The sequence below is a fragment of the Hemicordylus capensis genome, chromosome 15 (genome assembly GCF_027244095.1).
Source record: "Hemicordylus capensis ecotype Gifberg chromosome 15, rHemCap1.1.pri, whole genome shotgun sequence".
NCBI classification, from domain to species: domain Eukaryota; kingdom Metazoa; phylum Chordata; class Lepidosauria; order Squamata; family Cordylidae; genus Hemicordylus; species Hemicordylus capensis.
The window spans coordinates 13,583,587-13,599,329 of NC_069671.1; the positions used below are offsets into that span (position 1 = coordinate 13,583,587).

The 15,743-nt window shown below is 43.5% G+C and overlaps 1 protein-coding gene across 2 annotated transcripts in view; it reads right to left on the minus strand.

The window, feature by feature from the left end:
• Nucleotides 1–10,037: 10,037 nt before the first annotated feature.
• The window catches only part of MLXIP (MLX interacting protein), a 57,005-nt gene continuing 51,299 nt past the window's right edge, over nucleotides 10,038–15,743 (minus strand). For both annotated transcript variants that reach the window (XM_053279582.1, XM_053279581.1), the window contains exon 17: nucleotides 10,038–15,228. In XM_053279582.1, coding sequence (XP_053135557.1) covers nucleotides 15,107–15,228 — 122 coding nt within the window. In that variant the 3' untranslated portion in view covers nucleotides 10,038–15,106. The remainder of the gene's footprint in view (nucleotides 15,229–15,743) is intronic.

The window sequence follows — 15,743 nt, forward strand, 5'->3', positions numbered from 1 at the left end:
GTGCATACAGGCTGTAATAAGGTCATGAGGCTCTCATAATGCTCATACAAGGAAACTCCATCTATGTTAGATGTCACATCAACAAGGGCCTCTCGCAGATGAAAAACTCTTGTAGAATTAAGTAGTTCAGTAAGGCGACTATACTGGACGGCAGACCATTTCACTCTATGTATAACATGACCCATCTCTGGGTAGAATGGCTGACCTCTCTCGAAGAATAAATTTTCCTTCCATACGATGTTCATAGTAAGAGGAGAGTGGTCACTCTCCGGACAGGAGATCACATGAAAATTCTTCACCCACGGGGCTAGGTTTCGAGAAATGGCCACGAAATCAATTATAGAGGGATTAGTGCCCACTCAATGTGTAAACTTAGCAGGAAAATCAGTTGGAACCGCCCCGTTAAGCAGATGGAGGTCCGTCTTATAGAATGTGAACAAAAGACTTAAACCACAAATATTACTCTTAGTATTCTTAGATTGTCTAGTTAGTAATGGAAAAGGAATGGGGGCAGATGCAGGGTGCTGATGATATTTTTAAAAAGCATCATCATCATCCAACCCAACACGAGCATTAAAATCTCCAGCAATAATCAAATACGTTTCTTGGTAGGTGATCTGTATATCAATGATAAAAGCTTCTAAATTGGAACAAATATCTTTCACATATGCATGAAAAGTAATAGGAGGGTGGTGCTTATCTAATGTAGGGGCATTCACATCCTCGGCATAATCACATCATCACCACCCTGTTCAATGGAAAAAAGAAGGAGGTTTTAAAAAGGATGACGTGGAGAGATCTGGTACTCATCTAGACAGTGGTGTGGGCATACTGGTGATTAATTTATTGCATCATCAGCACATATGGTTCCAAAACTGTAATTTCCAGTAGCAATAGTGGCAATGTACAGAGTCACACTATATGTCTGACGCCCAGGTTGGCAAAGAGATGTTAACGGGAGACATAATCTGAATTATTATTATTAATTATTATTATTATTGCATTTATATCCCGTTCTTCCTCCAAGGAGCCCAGAGCGTTGTACTACATACTTGAGTTTCTCTTTCACAACAACCCTGTGAAGTAGGTTAGGCTGAGAGAGAAGTGACTGGCCCAGAGTCACCTAGCAAGTCTCACGGCTGAAAGGGGATTTGAACTCGGGTCTCCCCGGTCCTAGTCCAGCACTCTAACCACTACACCACGCTGGCTCTCACTACACCACGCTGGTCAAAGGTAGCACTGACCTTAAGTCCAAGGTAGCACAGGCACCACTCATGTGCTCTCGTGTAAAACGGGTCCCACCCCCACTTCAAGAGCTGGAGTCGCCAGGGCCTAAGGATTTTGCCCCTGCTCTGGCAGCATCCCCACTTGACTTTCTCCAGTCTGTGCATGTCTATGACGCTGTCAAACATATGCAGCAAACCCCGTTTTTTTTCCTAGGCTTGTACTCCAAATGCTAGCAGCTCATAAAGGTCACAGGTGACATTTTGTTACCTGGGATCTTTTTAAATGCCAATGACAGATGTCAGATGTTACCAGTGCAGTACAGTGGCTATTACTGTTTTTATTAATAATACATTTCTGTTCCACCTTTTGAGTGCCACAAGGCAGCATACAACTACAAACAAACATAAAACAAGCATGAATTAACAACAAAAGGAATGCAGTCGAGCAGCCAAAGTTCCTTGACAGTTAAAAACACCATATTCAAAACCAAGCAAGGGATGGCCCAAAGTTTATCTAGAGAAGAGTGTTGTCAGCTTAAAAAAAAAAAGCCTGGCTAGTCAGTTCCCCAGAAGAAAAGCATTCCAGAAGCATCACAGCATCACCAGGAAAAGCAAAATCTGGCTCTGCTTACTACCACATTAATCAAAGACTATGGCAGGCCAGAGAGTGGAGTGTGGAAATATGTTAAGGCCCAGGAAGGTCCGCACACCTCCAAGTGGTCCTTCAGGTACTCCGGCATCAGGCTCTGTAGGGCTTAAGTTAAGACTCTCTGGGACCATTCTGATGTCTCCAGCCTGGATAGGAGTAGGGTCCAGCCGGACTCCAAGCTTTCTGTACGCTCTTGAGAACTGGTCACAGGTCAGCAAAAACCAAGGCAGGAGGATGGGTGGTCAAATTGTGGCCAATGTGTTGCCCGCACAGGGGTCCTTGCAGCCCCAGACACACACCCCGCGTCTGACGTCAGACACGGGGCGTGAGTGTTATTTTGTTCCCAGACGGGGCCGCACAGCCCCATTTGGGAGGGAGATCGGCCCTGCTGCATGGGCAGCGAGGAGAGGAGCAGCTCTCCTGGCAGGGAGAGTCACTCTGGCTGCACTGCCAATGCTGCGCGGGCCAGTTTCAGTCCTAAATGGGGCTGCGCGGCCCTGTTTGGGAGCAAAATAACACCCCCCCCGTGTCTGATGTCAGACATGGGGTGTGTGTCTGGGGCTGCAAGTCGTGGCCCCTGGGGACAGTGGCCCAGGTTCTTTGAACCTGTTCGCCTGATGGTGGCTCCACCCCTGGGCAGGAATCCCTCTCAGCCCTATCTTGGAGATGTTTCCAGGGAGGGAACTTGGAAGCTTCTGCATGCAAGCAGGTAGGTGCTCTTCCCAGAGCAGCCCCATCCCCTACAGTGCCACACTTGTAGTCTCCCATTCAAATGCAAACCACGATGGACGCTGCTTAGCAAAGGGGACAATTCATGCTTGCTGCCACAAGACCAGCTCTCTTCCCATTGGCTGCATTGTTTTTTAAATCGTGTTTTAGGACTTTTTAAATATTGCAAGCTGCCTTAAGGCTGTCTGGTTAAATATGGGATACAATTTGTTGTAATGAATTAAACATTTACCATACCAGGGGCGTAACTATAATAGGGCAATGGGAGACAGTTGTCTGGGGGCCCACTGCCTTGGGGGGCCCCCCAGAGGCAAGTCACATGACTGTCTCCCCCAGCCGCACACCCGCCTGGGCTTCCTTCAGTTGCATTCGTCCTCCGAAATTGATGTGAATGTTAAGACCTGGAGCTACCAGAACAGCATGTCTTTCTCTCGTACCATTAAATGACTTGCATCGTCCACAGTTTACAAAACCTTTTAAAAAATAATGTAGGATGAGGTTCTATTGTGGCATATATATATATATATATATATATATATAAAGATTTCTTTACTTCACAGGCTGAGAGGGGGCATTTTAAAACCTTATCTCTGGGCCCACTCCAACCTTACTACGCCCCGGTACCATACAATCCATTCCCAGAAGCAAACCAAAAGGTATTGACTTTTGGCTTTACTCCCATGTTTCAAGCATTATGCCTTTTAATTGTCCCAGAGTCTCCCCCCCAACCCCGGCCCTTGAATTCAAGCTGGATTTTTCAGGGTTGAGCTCTAAAACAGAAAAAGATACATCTGTGATTATAACTGCAAAAGGAAGCGATCATAATCAGTTTTCCCTTTAGTCTTTGCACGCACAGTGGTGAATGTGGGGAGTGAATATTATTAGTACCCATAGTTTTTTCTTTCAAAAACAAAAATCCTCCGTCGAAGAACAAGAAAACCCTCTGAAATCAAATTATCCCCACCTCCTACAATTCTCACGTTTGCTCATGCATGAGTAAAATTTTCCTGATAGAGGCTAACCGGTCAGATAAATACTGCTCAATAATCCATCAAGATGCACAGAATCCCGACAGCCAACAGAAGGTTGAAGACTTCTCCTTTTACAACTTTATTAACCATGCTAGCTCAGAAAGGTGAGTAAATTATACTGGGTACAATTTGGACTAAGTTAGTCATGACTAACTTTTTAAATTCATTTCAGTGATGTTTTACTTAGAATTATCTTAGTTGGGATCCTGCTCGTTATGTTTTGTTTAGACAATATTATACATAACAATGAATAATATTAAAGCAATAGACGGCTGGCAGGAAAGTAAAAGAATTTATACAAGCATCAACTCTTTATTTTAGTGGAAGCAATTGTTGGTGACAAAATGTTGCAATAAGGATGTTTAAATTCATCTCAGAAGAGCATGCAGAAAACAGGTATCCCAGATGTTCTATTTTCAGGGAATCCTTTCCAGACTGAGCTGTCTGATACAGAAACCCAGTGAACTGCTAAGAATTTTAGGGCTTCACAGTGGTCACAATTGAACAGAGTGTAACAAAACACACCCAGCATTCTGCTGCAGCTGTGCATTGCAGAGGGAAATCAGTCGTGTCAAGGGAAGCTTGCCTCCAATTGCTGACCTGATAATTGAAGAGCCTCAGAGTACCGCAAAGCACAGTTGGAAAACCAATAATATGGAGCATTAGAAAGAAATAGTCTCATTTACTAACTATGCATATCTATCTACTTACAGTTTTTCATCGTATTTATTGACTTGTTTGTCTTTGTAAACAGAAATCTGTGGATTCGTCTTTGTTCTCTGCTATGCTCTGGCCTTGCCAGCATCAATTACCATCTACAGTGATCGAGAAATCAAATCTTGTTTCTCAGAGTTTATGAAAAGCGCAAATATTGCCAAAACCTATGTAAGTTATAATGGATTAAGCTCCCCCCACCCACTTCCAGATTAATATCTGGGAACGATTGAAACCTACCCATACAATACTTAGGCTCTCCCTTTCCTCCTCCTCTTACCTTGATATGAATAAAAGTATAAGTCTTGATGGTTGATAGTATAAGTATAAAAGATAGTATAAAAGTATAAGTCTTAATTTATTTATTTGATTTCTATACCGCCCTTCCAAAAATGGCTCAAGGCAGTTATACTCTCTTATCTAAATCTTTGGGATATTATAAAGTCCCAAAAATTATAAAGCAGATTTAAGAAGCACTACCGACACAAGTACATTAAAGAGAGGACGTGCATTTACAGCACTGAGGGTCTCTTTTTCATGAACATTGGGATGCAGGTGGTGGTGGTCGCAGAGCAGTTTGAAGAGATAGGTCACGTAACAGGCGAACATTAATGCCTTTGTTTCCAACTTTTGTAGAAGGACGCCGAGGAAATTCCAGACGCACAGCTAGAAGCTAGATCACCCTTGAAAGGACTACCCAACTGCCCGCAGATGTCAGAATGGCAAAGTGAAACTGAGCCCTGCATCTTTGTAAACACTTACAATGAGCTATTTAAAGATTTTCTCAACAAATCCAAATCCAGCGAGACCATACATACAATGCTGTCGAACATCGTGAATAGGGCTAATAAGTTTATATTGTGTGCAAACTGTGCAACTAACAATATTACTGACCCATCTGATGATCCGTACGCCAGGACCATGTTTTACTATCAAGTTTTTAAACACTTTGACAATTGCAGGCATCAGCAGTAACCCCACTAGATGGGCAATGAGGCACCTTTAAAAGTGGTGGCTGGCTCTCATCTATTTAGTGGTAAGAGAAATTGTTCTGATACAGGCTAGCATCATGTCCCAGCCAGGAGCTATTGCTGCTGTCTCCTTTGTATTTCTTTTCAAATTGTGAGCCTGTTCACAATAGGGAACCATATTCTAATTCTTTGACTATTTTTTCTATTCCTTTTGCTATATATAACTGCTTTTAAAAAACATGGAAAAGTAGTATACAAATGCTAACGAGAACAAATGTGAGATGTTATTTTCTAATTTTTTTATAATGCAACATACAACTTTGTGAAAAGTGAAAGTGAAAGGGAGCCATTTGATAACACAGAAAGTAAATTCTGCCAAAAGAGGATAATTTTATTTCTATACATACACACACTTATTTATTTCCAGTTTTAAAGTTTTTGAAATGTTAAAAACTGATGGACTGGCACAAACATATTTGTGTATGTTTGTATTAAATTATTATTTTGTTATTGCAGATATTTATTGTATTAATTTATATTTATTGTATTAATTTATGTTATCTGCATTTTAAAATATATATTTATTGATCTATATTATGTTATAAAAAGTCAGGTATTTTATAAAAGTACAGTTGATAAGTAATATGTATTAGTGGATCTCAGGGAGAAATTATGTATCTTTCATAACATATTTAACAGTGTGTTACAAGTGGTATGTGTTTATAAATGGTGTGTCTTTTTGCAGTTGTAAAATGCCTTGATTTGGGGGGCTTAAAAGGCATGGGGAAACATTAATGAATAATTAAATGACAATGCTAATTATGTTGAAATCTTATATCAAATAAATTGTTCAAAGTGAAAAACATCTTATGAGTTTACTCAGATTGGTGTAGATGACCTAAGCAACCTCCTGTTACTGTACCTGGCACCACAATTCCTGGATGGAGTCTTTAAAATCTCTCTTTAATGCCTGATGCTTTGAGGGTCATCCCATATTTAATCAATGTTTTAGCAATGTCTCCCTTATCGGCTTTTAATGGTATACCACCAGTGTTCCCTCTAAGGCGTGTGCACGTACACTCACAAGTTTTTTGATGTCCGCTCAGTTAATTTTAGATCCCACTCAGGTTGACTCAGGAAGGCCCCACTCTGAATGCAGGTGCGCACACACTGCTTTGATACTGCCGCCCAGAGCAAAATTTATTCTGCACACAGAAGAAAAATATTAGAGAGAACACTGTATACCACATGTTTGCGCCAATCAATCTTTGGAAAGACATGGCCATATTTATTTATTTATCAAATTTCTATACCGCCCAAAACTCAAGTCTCTGAGCAGTTTACAATAAAAATATAATAAACACAAAATTAAAACATCAAAACAATTTAAATTTTAAGTCCTGTTAGAAGTGTTAGCTATTGAAATTGTCAATCTAATTAAAAGCCTGGGTGAACAGATGTGTCTTGACTGACCTTTTAAAAGCTGTCAGAGATGGGGAGGCTCTTACGGAACAGTCTGCCTCCTGAGATTTTATTTTAATGTATTTTATTGTTACATTTATATACCGCCTTTCATTAAAAACAATCTCAAGGCGGTTTGTAATGCCCCCTCTCTTTTCTGTCCTTTAAGAAGCTCCTGAAAACCTATTTATTTTGCCAGGCTTTTAGTTTTTAACGTGTGTGTGTGTGTGTGTGTGTGTGTGTGTGTGTGTGTGTAGGGTTATTTTTCATTTTTCCTTTTCTTTCTCCCCCCGCCCCTTCTTCTCTTGTCTTCGTTGTTGTTTTAATTTTAGTAAACCGCCTCGAGTCTAAGGAAGACAGGCGGGCATTAAATAAATATTTCAACAGGGAGCAACAAACGGAAATACTTTTTAACACAATGCGGTGGAATTAACACAGTGGAATTCTCTGCCACGAGATGTGGTGACAGCCAACAACCTGGATGGCTTTAAGAGGGGTTTGGATAACTTCATGGAGGAGAGGTCTATCATCAGCTACTAGTTGGAGGGCTAAAGGCCACCTCCAGCCTGCAAGGCAGGATGCCTCTGAGTACCAGTTGCAGGGGAGCAACAGCAGGAGAGAGGGCATGCCCCTTTCAATTCCTGCCTGTAGGCTTCCAGTGGCATCTGGTGGGCCACTGTGCGAAACAGGATGCTAGACTAGATGGGCCTGATCCAGCAGGGCTGTTCTTATGAGCACATTCTAATGCCTCTGGGCAGCAATGGAGAAGGCCCGTCCCTGAGTAGCCACCAGATGGGCTGGTGGCAACTGTAGAAGAACCTCTCTGGATGATCTTAATGGGCGGTGGGGCTCATGGCAAAGAAGACGTTATCTTAAATACCATGGGCCTAATACCTCCTGCAATGTGCAAATGCAGCTGTTACCTGTTTACTTGGAAGTAAGCTCCACTGTATCCAAATATATTTCCAGCACAATCCTAAACACATTTACCCGCTTTGATTTAAGTGGCACCTACTGCCTAGTCAGTGTGCCCATAACTGCAATTTGAAAGAGTATGCAACAAGATACTGCCCAGAATTATACAGCACATATATGGGGCCCAAATATACTCCAGCACTGTATAATCGGAGCTGGTACAGCATGGTGGTGAAGACCCTGTCCCCGTCCTGAATCAGGAGAAAGGCTCTGGTTCCAACAACACTCAGCCATCAACGTCCTAGATGCTGTTCAGCAAACTAAATGGTTTCAACTCTCTCAGCTTCAACTCTCCTGCTTTATTATAGACCAATAATATTGGTCTATAGCAGGACCACTCAAATTTTGGACTACAACTCCCATAATCCCCAGCCACAGTGGCGTTGTAGGCCAACATCCTCTGCTAACTTGGCAAAGAGGCACCTTTTAACGTAGTGATTCTCTTTTATTTAGCAGGGGGAGAGTAACTGGCCCTATCCACCCCCAGCATAGTACCTCCAGTGACTGTTGCTGGTCTATCTGATGTTTCTTTTTCAATTGTGAGCCCTTTGGGAACAGGGATCCATCTTATTTATTATTTATCTGTGTAAAATGCCCTGAGCCATTTTTGGAAGGGCAGTATAGAAATTGAATTGGTGTAGTGGCTAGAGTGCTGGACTAGGACCGGGGAGACCTGAGTTCTCAGCAATTCAGCCATGAAACCAGCTGGATGACTCTGGGCCAGTCACTTCTCTCTTATTACTTCACAGGGCTGTTGTGAGGAGAAACCTAAGTATGTAGTAAACTGCTCTGGGCTCCTTGGAGGAAGAGTGGGATATAAAATTTAAAAATAAAACAAACCAAAACCAAAACAATGACATCATCATCTGCAGGAGGGCCGAAGTTGAGCAGCCCTGGCCTTTAGGGTTGTTCTCTCTCTCTCTCTCTCTCTCTCTCTCTCTCTCTCACACACACACACACACCACACCCTTACTTTGTACACAACACACTGGAAGATATTTCCCCTCAGGGGATGGAGCCGCCATTCTGGGAAGAGCAGAAGGTTCCAAGTTCCCTCCCTGGCAGCTTCTCCAAGATAAGTCTGAGAGAGACCCCTGCCTGCAACCAGTCTGTGAAGACAATCCTGAGCTAGAGAGAACAATGGTCTGACTCAGTATATGGCAGCTTCCTATGCCTCACGGTGGAGCTCTTTTTGGAGAACGACCAACCCTCCCCCCCCCGCTCTTCTTTGGATGCCATTTTGAGGGGTGAAAGGAAGCCCAACCAGCTCCTCCTCTGCCTTGTACAGGGGGAGGGACAGGGAGCCTTTTGCCACTTTGGCCAACGTGCCCCACCATTTGGGACAGGGAAGGAAGGAAGGAAGCCCTATTTGCACTTGGCTGGAACATGAGGCATGCCCTTTCACCAGTCATGTGGGGATGGGGGAGGAACGTGGATGTGACATGCACAACAATGTTTCTCCTTCCTTGGACAACTGTTTATTATCTCCCTTCTCCCAAACTTTTAGGGGTGTGTGAGAGCTGAATTATGGAGCTCCTACAAAATCCTGTGACTGACTAGACTGGTGCTGTATGGCTGCTGGCATTGGTATCCCTTAAAAAAATAAAAATAAAATGTTCCCAACACATTTAGAATACAATTTTTGTCAAGGGAATATTGACATAAACATGTGTGAGCAAATACTTCTTAAAAACATCGGCCTAATATGAAAGCATATACTCACTCTTTAACTTTTCTTATATACCGCCTTCTCCAAAGACTCTAAGCGGTAAACATAGGAACGCAGGAAGCTGCTATATACGGAGTCAGACCCTTGGTCTATCTAGCTCAGTACTGTCTACACAAATTGGCTACACTAACTGGCAGCAAACTGGGGCCTTTCTCAGCTCTGCCAAGGGCTGAAGTTGGAACCTTCTGCATTCAAAGTATGCATTTACCACTGAGCTCTGGTCCCTTCATGGCAAACCAAGAGCAACAAACAGTCCATCTTCCACCTTCTCTATACAGGGTAACATGTTGGGATAATAAATATTTCAGTGTTTCTGTGAGGCTAGGTAGTCCTTTTTCCTGGTTTTCTGTTTGTAGCCAAGAAGAGGTGTTATCTCAGATGTAACAATTCCTTCTCTCACCCCAGCACTTCAGGAAAAAAGACCAACAAACTGATTGGACCAATACAACCAGTGAAGCAGTTTCATATGTTCAAACAGGATGTGCTAGTCCAGAGACGCTAGTGTTCAAAAGCAAAGTGTCTAGCCGAAAACAGACACGTCACAAGCCAGTGTTTCTTCCAAAAAATAGTATTTATTTTGGTTGTAATTGTAAAAAAAGAGAAAAATTAATGCAATTGCACTATTGAAAGAGAGCAACCTGAAAGGATGCTGTGGAACCACAGCATAAGAGACGTGGTCTTCATGCAACAGAAATCTTTATACAAGGCTGAAATGTGGACACATCTGAAGTTGCTATATTTCCAAGCTTACTTAAAATGTTAAAATAAGAAATTAAGAGTTTCAGCTGCAGAGGAAGCAAATTTCATCCAAAGAATGACTGAACACACACATATATATTGCTTGTAATTCTGACTTCATTCACCATTTTAAAAAAAAGTGTTTATGGTTGCACTTCAGATTAAAAGCTAGCCCACAAACTATCAAGCAACCACAGAACATTCATAATGAAAATTATCTCTGTACATCACTTGTAACTGAGTGTCATCCAGAACCCTCTTACTTGCTTTTCATCTTCTTTGCTTGGTTGATACAAACTGTTATGGAGCAGTTTGTATCAAGAAAAGACAGAGGTGCCAGTGGGTGGTCTTAGCATAAGCAAAGGTTCCACACTTCGGTCACAAGGGAACTTAACACTTCTGCTCAGAGGAAAAGGCTCCCATACCTGTAATAATGGGTGAAGAAGGAATCTCCTCAGGTAGAGTTTATGATGCAAGCATGAGGAAAAGCTCCACTCGCTGAAACTACTACAAGGTTCTGGAACTTGTCCTGCTTTTCATGACCCATGTCTTCACTATTTACACCACTCTCAGTACAGAAGTATAGACCATACACTTTTATATAGGAGGCAGCTCTGTTATTGTGAAGTTGTGTGCATGTGTCTACTTCAGAGCTTCCCTCAACTGCCCCTCTTCCCGTCTCAAAACGAAGTCCCTTATAAACTGCAGTGCAGTTTATAGTTTAACTGCACTCTGCTCTTGCACTAAAAACTAGGGGTGTACAGAACTGGTTCGAATCCAGCTGGGTTCAATTTGAACTGGTTCCAGTTCAAATCAGCCTCAGAAAAAGGCAACTGGTCCGAGTTCGAAACGGTCCGACCATTGTGACCACGCAGATAGCCTCTGCACATTCATGGAGGCTGGAACTGGGCCACAATGCTGGGGTGGAGGGAGACACAGGTAGAGGAGACATTATGCTGAGCCACTGGTATGGGGCCCTCTTGTCACCCCCCCCACCCTCAGAACACTTTAAAAGGATTTCCCCTTCCCCTTTACAAACATAGCCCTCAAACTGGTTTGCCCAAATGGACTGGACCACTAGCTGGTTCGACCAAACTGGCTCGTGGAGAGGTGGTTTGGTTCAAATTCAAACCAAACTGCCAAACCTGGTTTCATGCACACCCCTACTGAAAGCAACTGTCACGTTTCCTATACTGAAATACTCAACTACTTTATGGTTATTAGACGCACCCTGGGAAAGCCCTACAAACCGCACAGGAGTGAAGAGATTCGATTCCTCCTGGAAGAGAAGTACATTCAATTCCTTGCTTGGGGGCTACAGGAGTTTAAAGTACATGTGGAGTGTTGAATTAAACTGGAGCAATTCTTGGTGTAAACACCGCCTAAATGCCATTATCAGGAAAAAACAAAAAGCCACACATATCCTGTGCAGTGAAAAGATGAACGATAAATTTCACTTGTATAAATATTGTGGACAGCCCTCTCTATGGGCTCCTGAGTTTTTAGGATCTACCAGAACTCCTTCGTCTAAGAACAATCACACAAAAAAGGGTCAATACTACCAATGAGAGTATAACAGCTATGGAGAAATGTTGCTTCACTGTGGGTGGCTGCATATTCTCACTGGATGTTCAGCTGCTTTGGCTGATGCCCCAGACAATACTGGGGGTACTGAAAGACCCTCTATAAAGGGATGGAAGTGTCATGAAGTTTGGCCTGTGGTGGGCCATATTGCTGTTTTTAAAAATCTCCCCTTCATGTCTTTAATAAGCTGCAGAGTGCTCCAAGAGTTATCTAATCCCAAGTTGATAGAAGCCAATATGTAAACAACCCTGCAAACCAATAAAAAGTTCTTAAGCATGGGGACATTTCCCACAAATTACCTGAAAAATGTAGAAGGAGGACCTAACAGTTTCCCTGAAGATGGTTCATGTTCAGCTCTACCAAGAACATAACGTGTGAACCTGCTGTGCTCTTGGGTCTTGTAAGTAGCTAGTCGATATGGCCTCCAGGTCACCTGGTAAGTTTTGTTTTTTTTTTGTAAAAAGTACCTGGTTCCAGGCACAAACAACTTACCTGTGGATGGGCTGAGGGAGCTACTAATTTTTATGGCAGGCTGATTTCAAGGCTTAAGTGCATTCCAAGCAAACGCCACAGGCTGCACAAACATCCTTGGGAGCAAGTCTCATTGGACACAGAGAGTCTTGCTTCTGTGTAAACATGTATAGATCAGGCCAGTAGCGGCTTGTCCTAACGAGCCGGGGGGGGGACCCAAGGAGGCACAACTGCCTCTGCTTCCCGACAGCTCGGGTTGCTCCTCTCTCCTGCCTGGGAGCTGTGGTGCCTATAGGCTATAAGGTAGAGCTGTGCAGTTAACAGTAAAGCTCTACCTGATGAATGGTCAGCCTGAAGCAGTGTAGCTCTCTGGAGGGTGGGGGAGGAGCAACCCAAGCTCCCTCCTTTGACACTCCCTGTCCTGCTAGGATGAGCTACTACTGGATCAGGCTTACACAGCAGGACTTGAGTTGCAGGACTATTTCCCAGGGGATGGAAATACTTCTCGTTAAATCCAAATGTTCCAAAGCTGTACGTCAAATGATGCTCTTGATGAGAGCAAAACAAAAAAATAAATGTGAGCCCTATAAGCCAGCTGATGAAGAACGGTGAAGGCTCCAGCCCTAAAATGTTGGTCATGGTTGCTCCAACCCAATATTCATTTGTATTCTCTGCAGGGAGGTGGCCAAAATTATTGCTTGCTTTTAATTCATTTTCAGCCAGCCTGACTGCTGGCATCCAAATCTGACAAGCAACTCTGCTCTCCTCTACTGCGTTTTCAGACGTACCTAAGTTTGCATTGTTATGTGCAAAACGGAGGCTACAAAGAAGGCTCATTATACAACCTGAGAAAGCTGAATCTCCAGAAAGAGAGCGAGTGAGCATACGCCATGCAAAAAGTCTGTATCTCACAAATGTTTGTTACACCTGAGGAGATGGAGTGCTGAGGAAAATTATCAGAAGTAATCACAATGCTAATTTGGTTGCTCCTCCTGCAAACAAAGCCAAACTTCCTTCAAAGAGGAAAAGTGAATAGCCCTGGATTATTCAAGCCTCTGGCTGTTATCTAGGTCAAGTCCACAACTCCCTGGCTTTTGAACTGGGTTGAGTGCACGGACAATCATAGTAACTGAAGCTACAAAATAAAATTGGTTCACAGGATGAGGACTGCCTCCCACGTGATAGCACAGCCCTCCTGAACCAATGGCAGCCACACATGTGCATACACATGTCTGTCTCCCCACCCTTCTAAAACAACAAAAGAAAATAAAAGCTCTATAAAATTGATACTGAGTTGAAAACACTGGTTGAAAGGAAGGGGTATGACAGTTGTATTGTAAATGTAGCCATTATACAATTCACAAATGCATTTCTAGGGATCTTGATAGCTGTGGACTGAATCTCTGAGACCCAGAAGCATGATGCAGACACACCACTCCAGATCTCTGAAGCAGAATTAGGTCGGACAGGCTGGGGGTCCTCTCGGCCCCTCATACGCACAAACTCCCTCCACTGGTCATAAATAATCGTGGTTAGAGTTTATGCTGGCACTTACCTTAACGTAAATTAATCTTAAACAGGATTTAAAGAGATCCCAAGGACTGAGTGCATTAGGTTTGCAAAGAGTGACTGTAAAGAGGACAGGCAAGAACGTGTCATGTTTCTGGGTCAGCTGTTGATATGATAAGATTTGGGAGGGTAGTTTCCATGGACTGAACAGCAACGCTGTTTTGCACCATGCTTAAACTGGCTTGCAATTTAGAAAGGTCTCTATTTAAAAGGACAGAACCACATACAGTTCAAACACCCTTCATACCTCAGCCAAGCTGTCCTAGAAGTCAGTGGCAGAAGGAGGAAAAAAAAACTCGTGTAACACACTGGCTACACAAATTCTACCACGCCAAAGCTGCCCATGTGTTAATAAAATGCACTTAGAGCTGGCGACTGGGTAACTAACTCACAGCACAGTCCGACCCACATTTACTCAGAAACAAGTCCCACTGTGTTCAGTGAGGCTTAGTCCCAGGTAAGCATGCATAGGATTGAGGCCTCGATATGTTTAGCAAGTGTTTGTACCATTTAGGTTGTTTCCTGATTGACCTACATCCCATTCTAGCCACTGGTCAGGATCCAAAAAGCTGCTTCTAAACTTTTGTGGGCACCAAGTGGAATTCTTCACCCCACCTCACCCCCTTTAAACAATGAGATTCCCAGCCCGATCCACCTCCTGGCTCGCCACGGTCATTTCACCGAACTGCTGAGGACACCCCGCCCCGCTCCGTTTGAAAGAGCTTTGCTCTGAACTGGGGTAAGGGGAGGCATGCTCACAACACAAGTCTAACCCCTGCTTGCTCACAGTCCTTGGGATCCTGGCCGTCAGCATTTCCTGAATGAACAGGAGGAGACCAAATAGTAACAGCACAAAAGAGGAAACAGGTCACATTTCATGAAAGTGGAGGCGTGTTTCCCTTTTACCGCACTGCTCCTGGTGATGAGTCTGCTCTCTCTGGGCTTTGGTGCTTGAGGTCAGGTTATGCAAACATTTGCACACCATATACTTCGATAGGCTGCACCGGAGGAGGAGTGCTTCTATTGCTGGGCGCAGGTCTTTCAGCCTGCTTGTTTACCTGAGTTGGCTTTCCCACTGGACCATACCCAAACACGGCATCAAAGGATGACCCCTTGCCTTCTCTCCCACCCCCCTCCGCCGACACGTCTCACAGCCTGGTGGCGAGGTCCGGAAGCCAAATCCGCTACAAGGGCATTTCTAGGTCTTGTGAGGCTTGGATGATCACTGAGGCTTGAGGTGGTCAGGCCGCCATCTTTGGTTAGGTTTCTCCAGCTGCGTTGTTGATCTTACTGACTGCCTCCGTGGCTTGTTCTGGCAACCGTAATGGATCAGAGAGAATGGAGGTGCTTATGCTTAACTGCCGAAGGGTATTCAAAACCACTAGGATGGAGGAGAAGAGATGTAAAACAAAGGCAGACAAAAGCAATCCCCTATTTTTGGGTACCATTTAGAAACTGCTGGTATCTTATCCTGTTTTCAATATTCTGCATGGAGTTCTAGCTGCTATAATCAGATGGGCAATTAGCTCTCCATGCAATGTTTTCTATTTCAGAGCCATCTTCTATCCTGGTAAATATGGTATTAACAAAACATATGCTCTGCCTTTCCATTTAAAGACACCTCGAGTTGCTGTACTGTGATCTACCTTTCATATCTATTTTCAAAATCAACTGCTTTCTGCTGATAACGTTTCCCTAATATACACCATGTGCTAAAGTCTGACGCATTTACTACTGCAGCCCTTTCGGATGGAAAATGTGTGGGAAAGGCGAAGGTCAGGGCCAGGCTTCAGAGCTATGGACAGCTCCTTAATGCAAAGCAGCAGAATAAACCATGCCCTTAGAAGCAAGGGAGCCCCAATCCCAAAAGGTATCTCTCAGCCTAACCCTACCTCA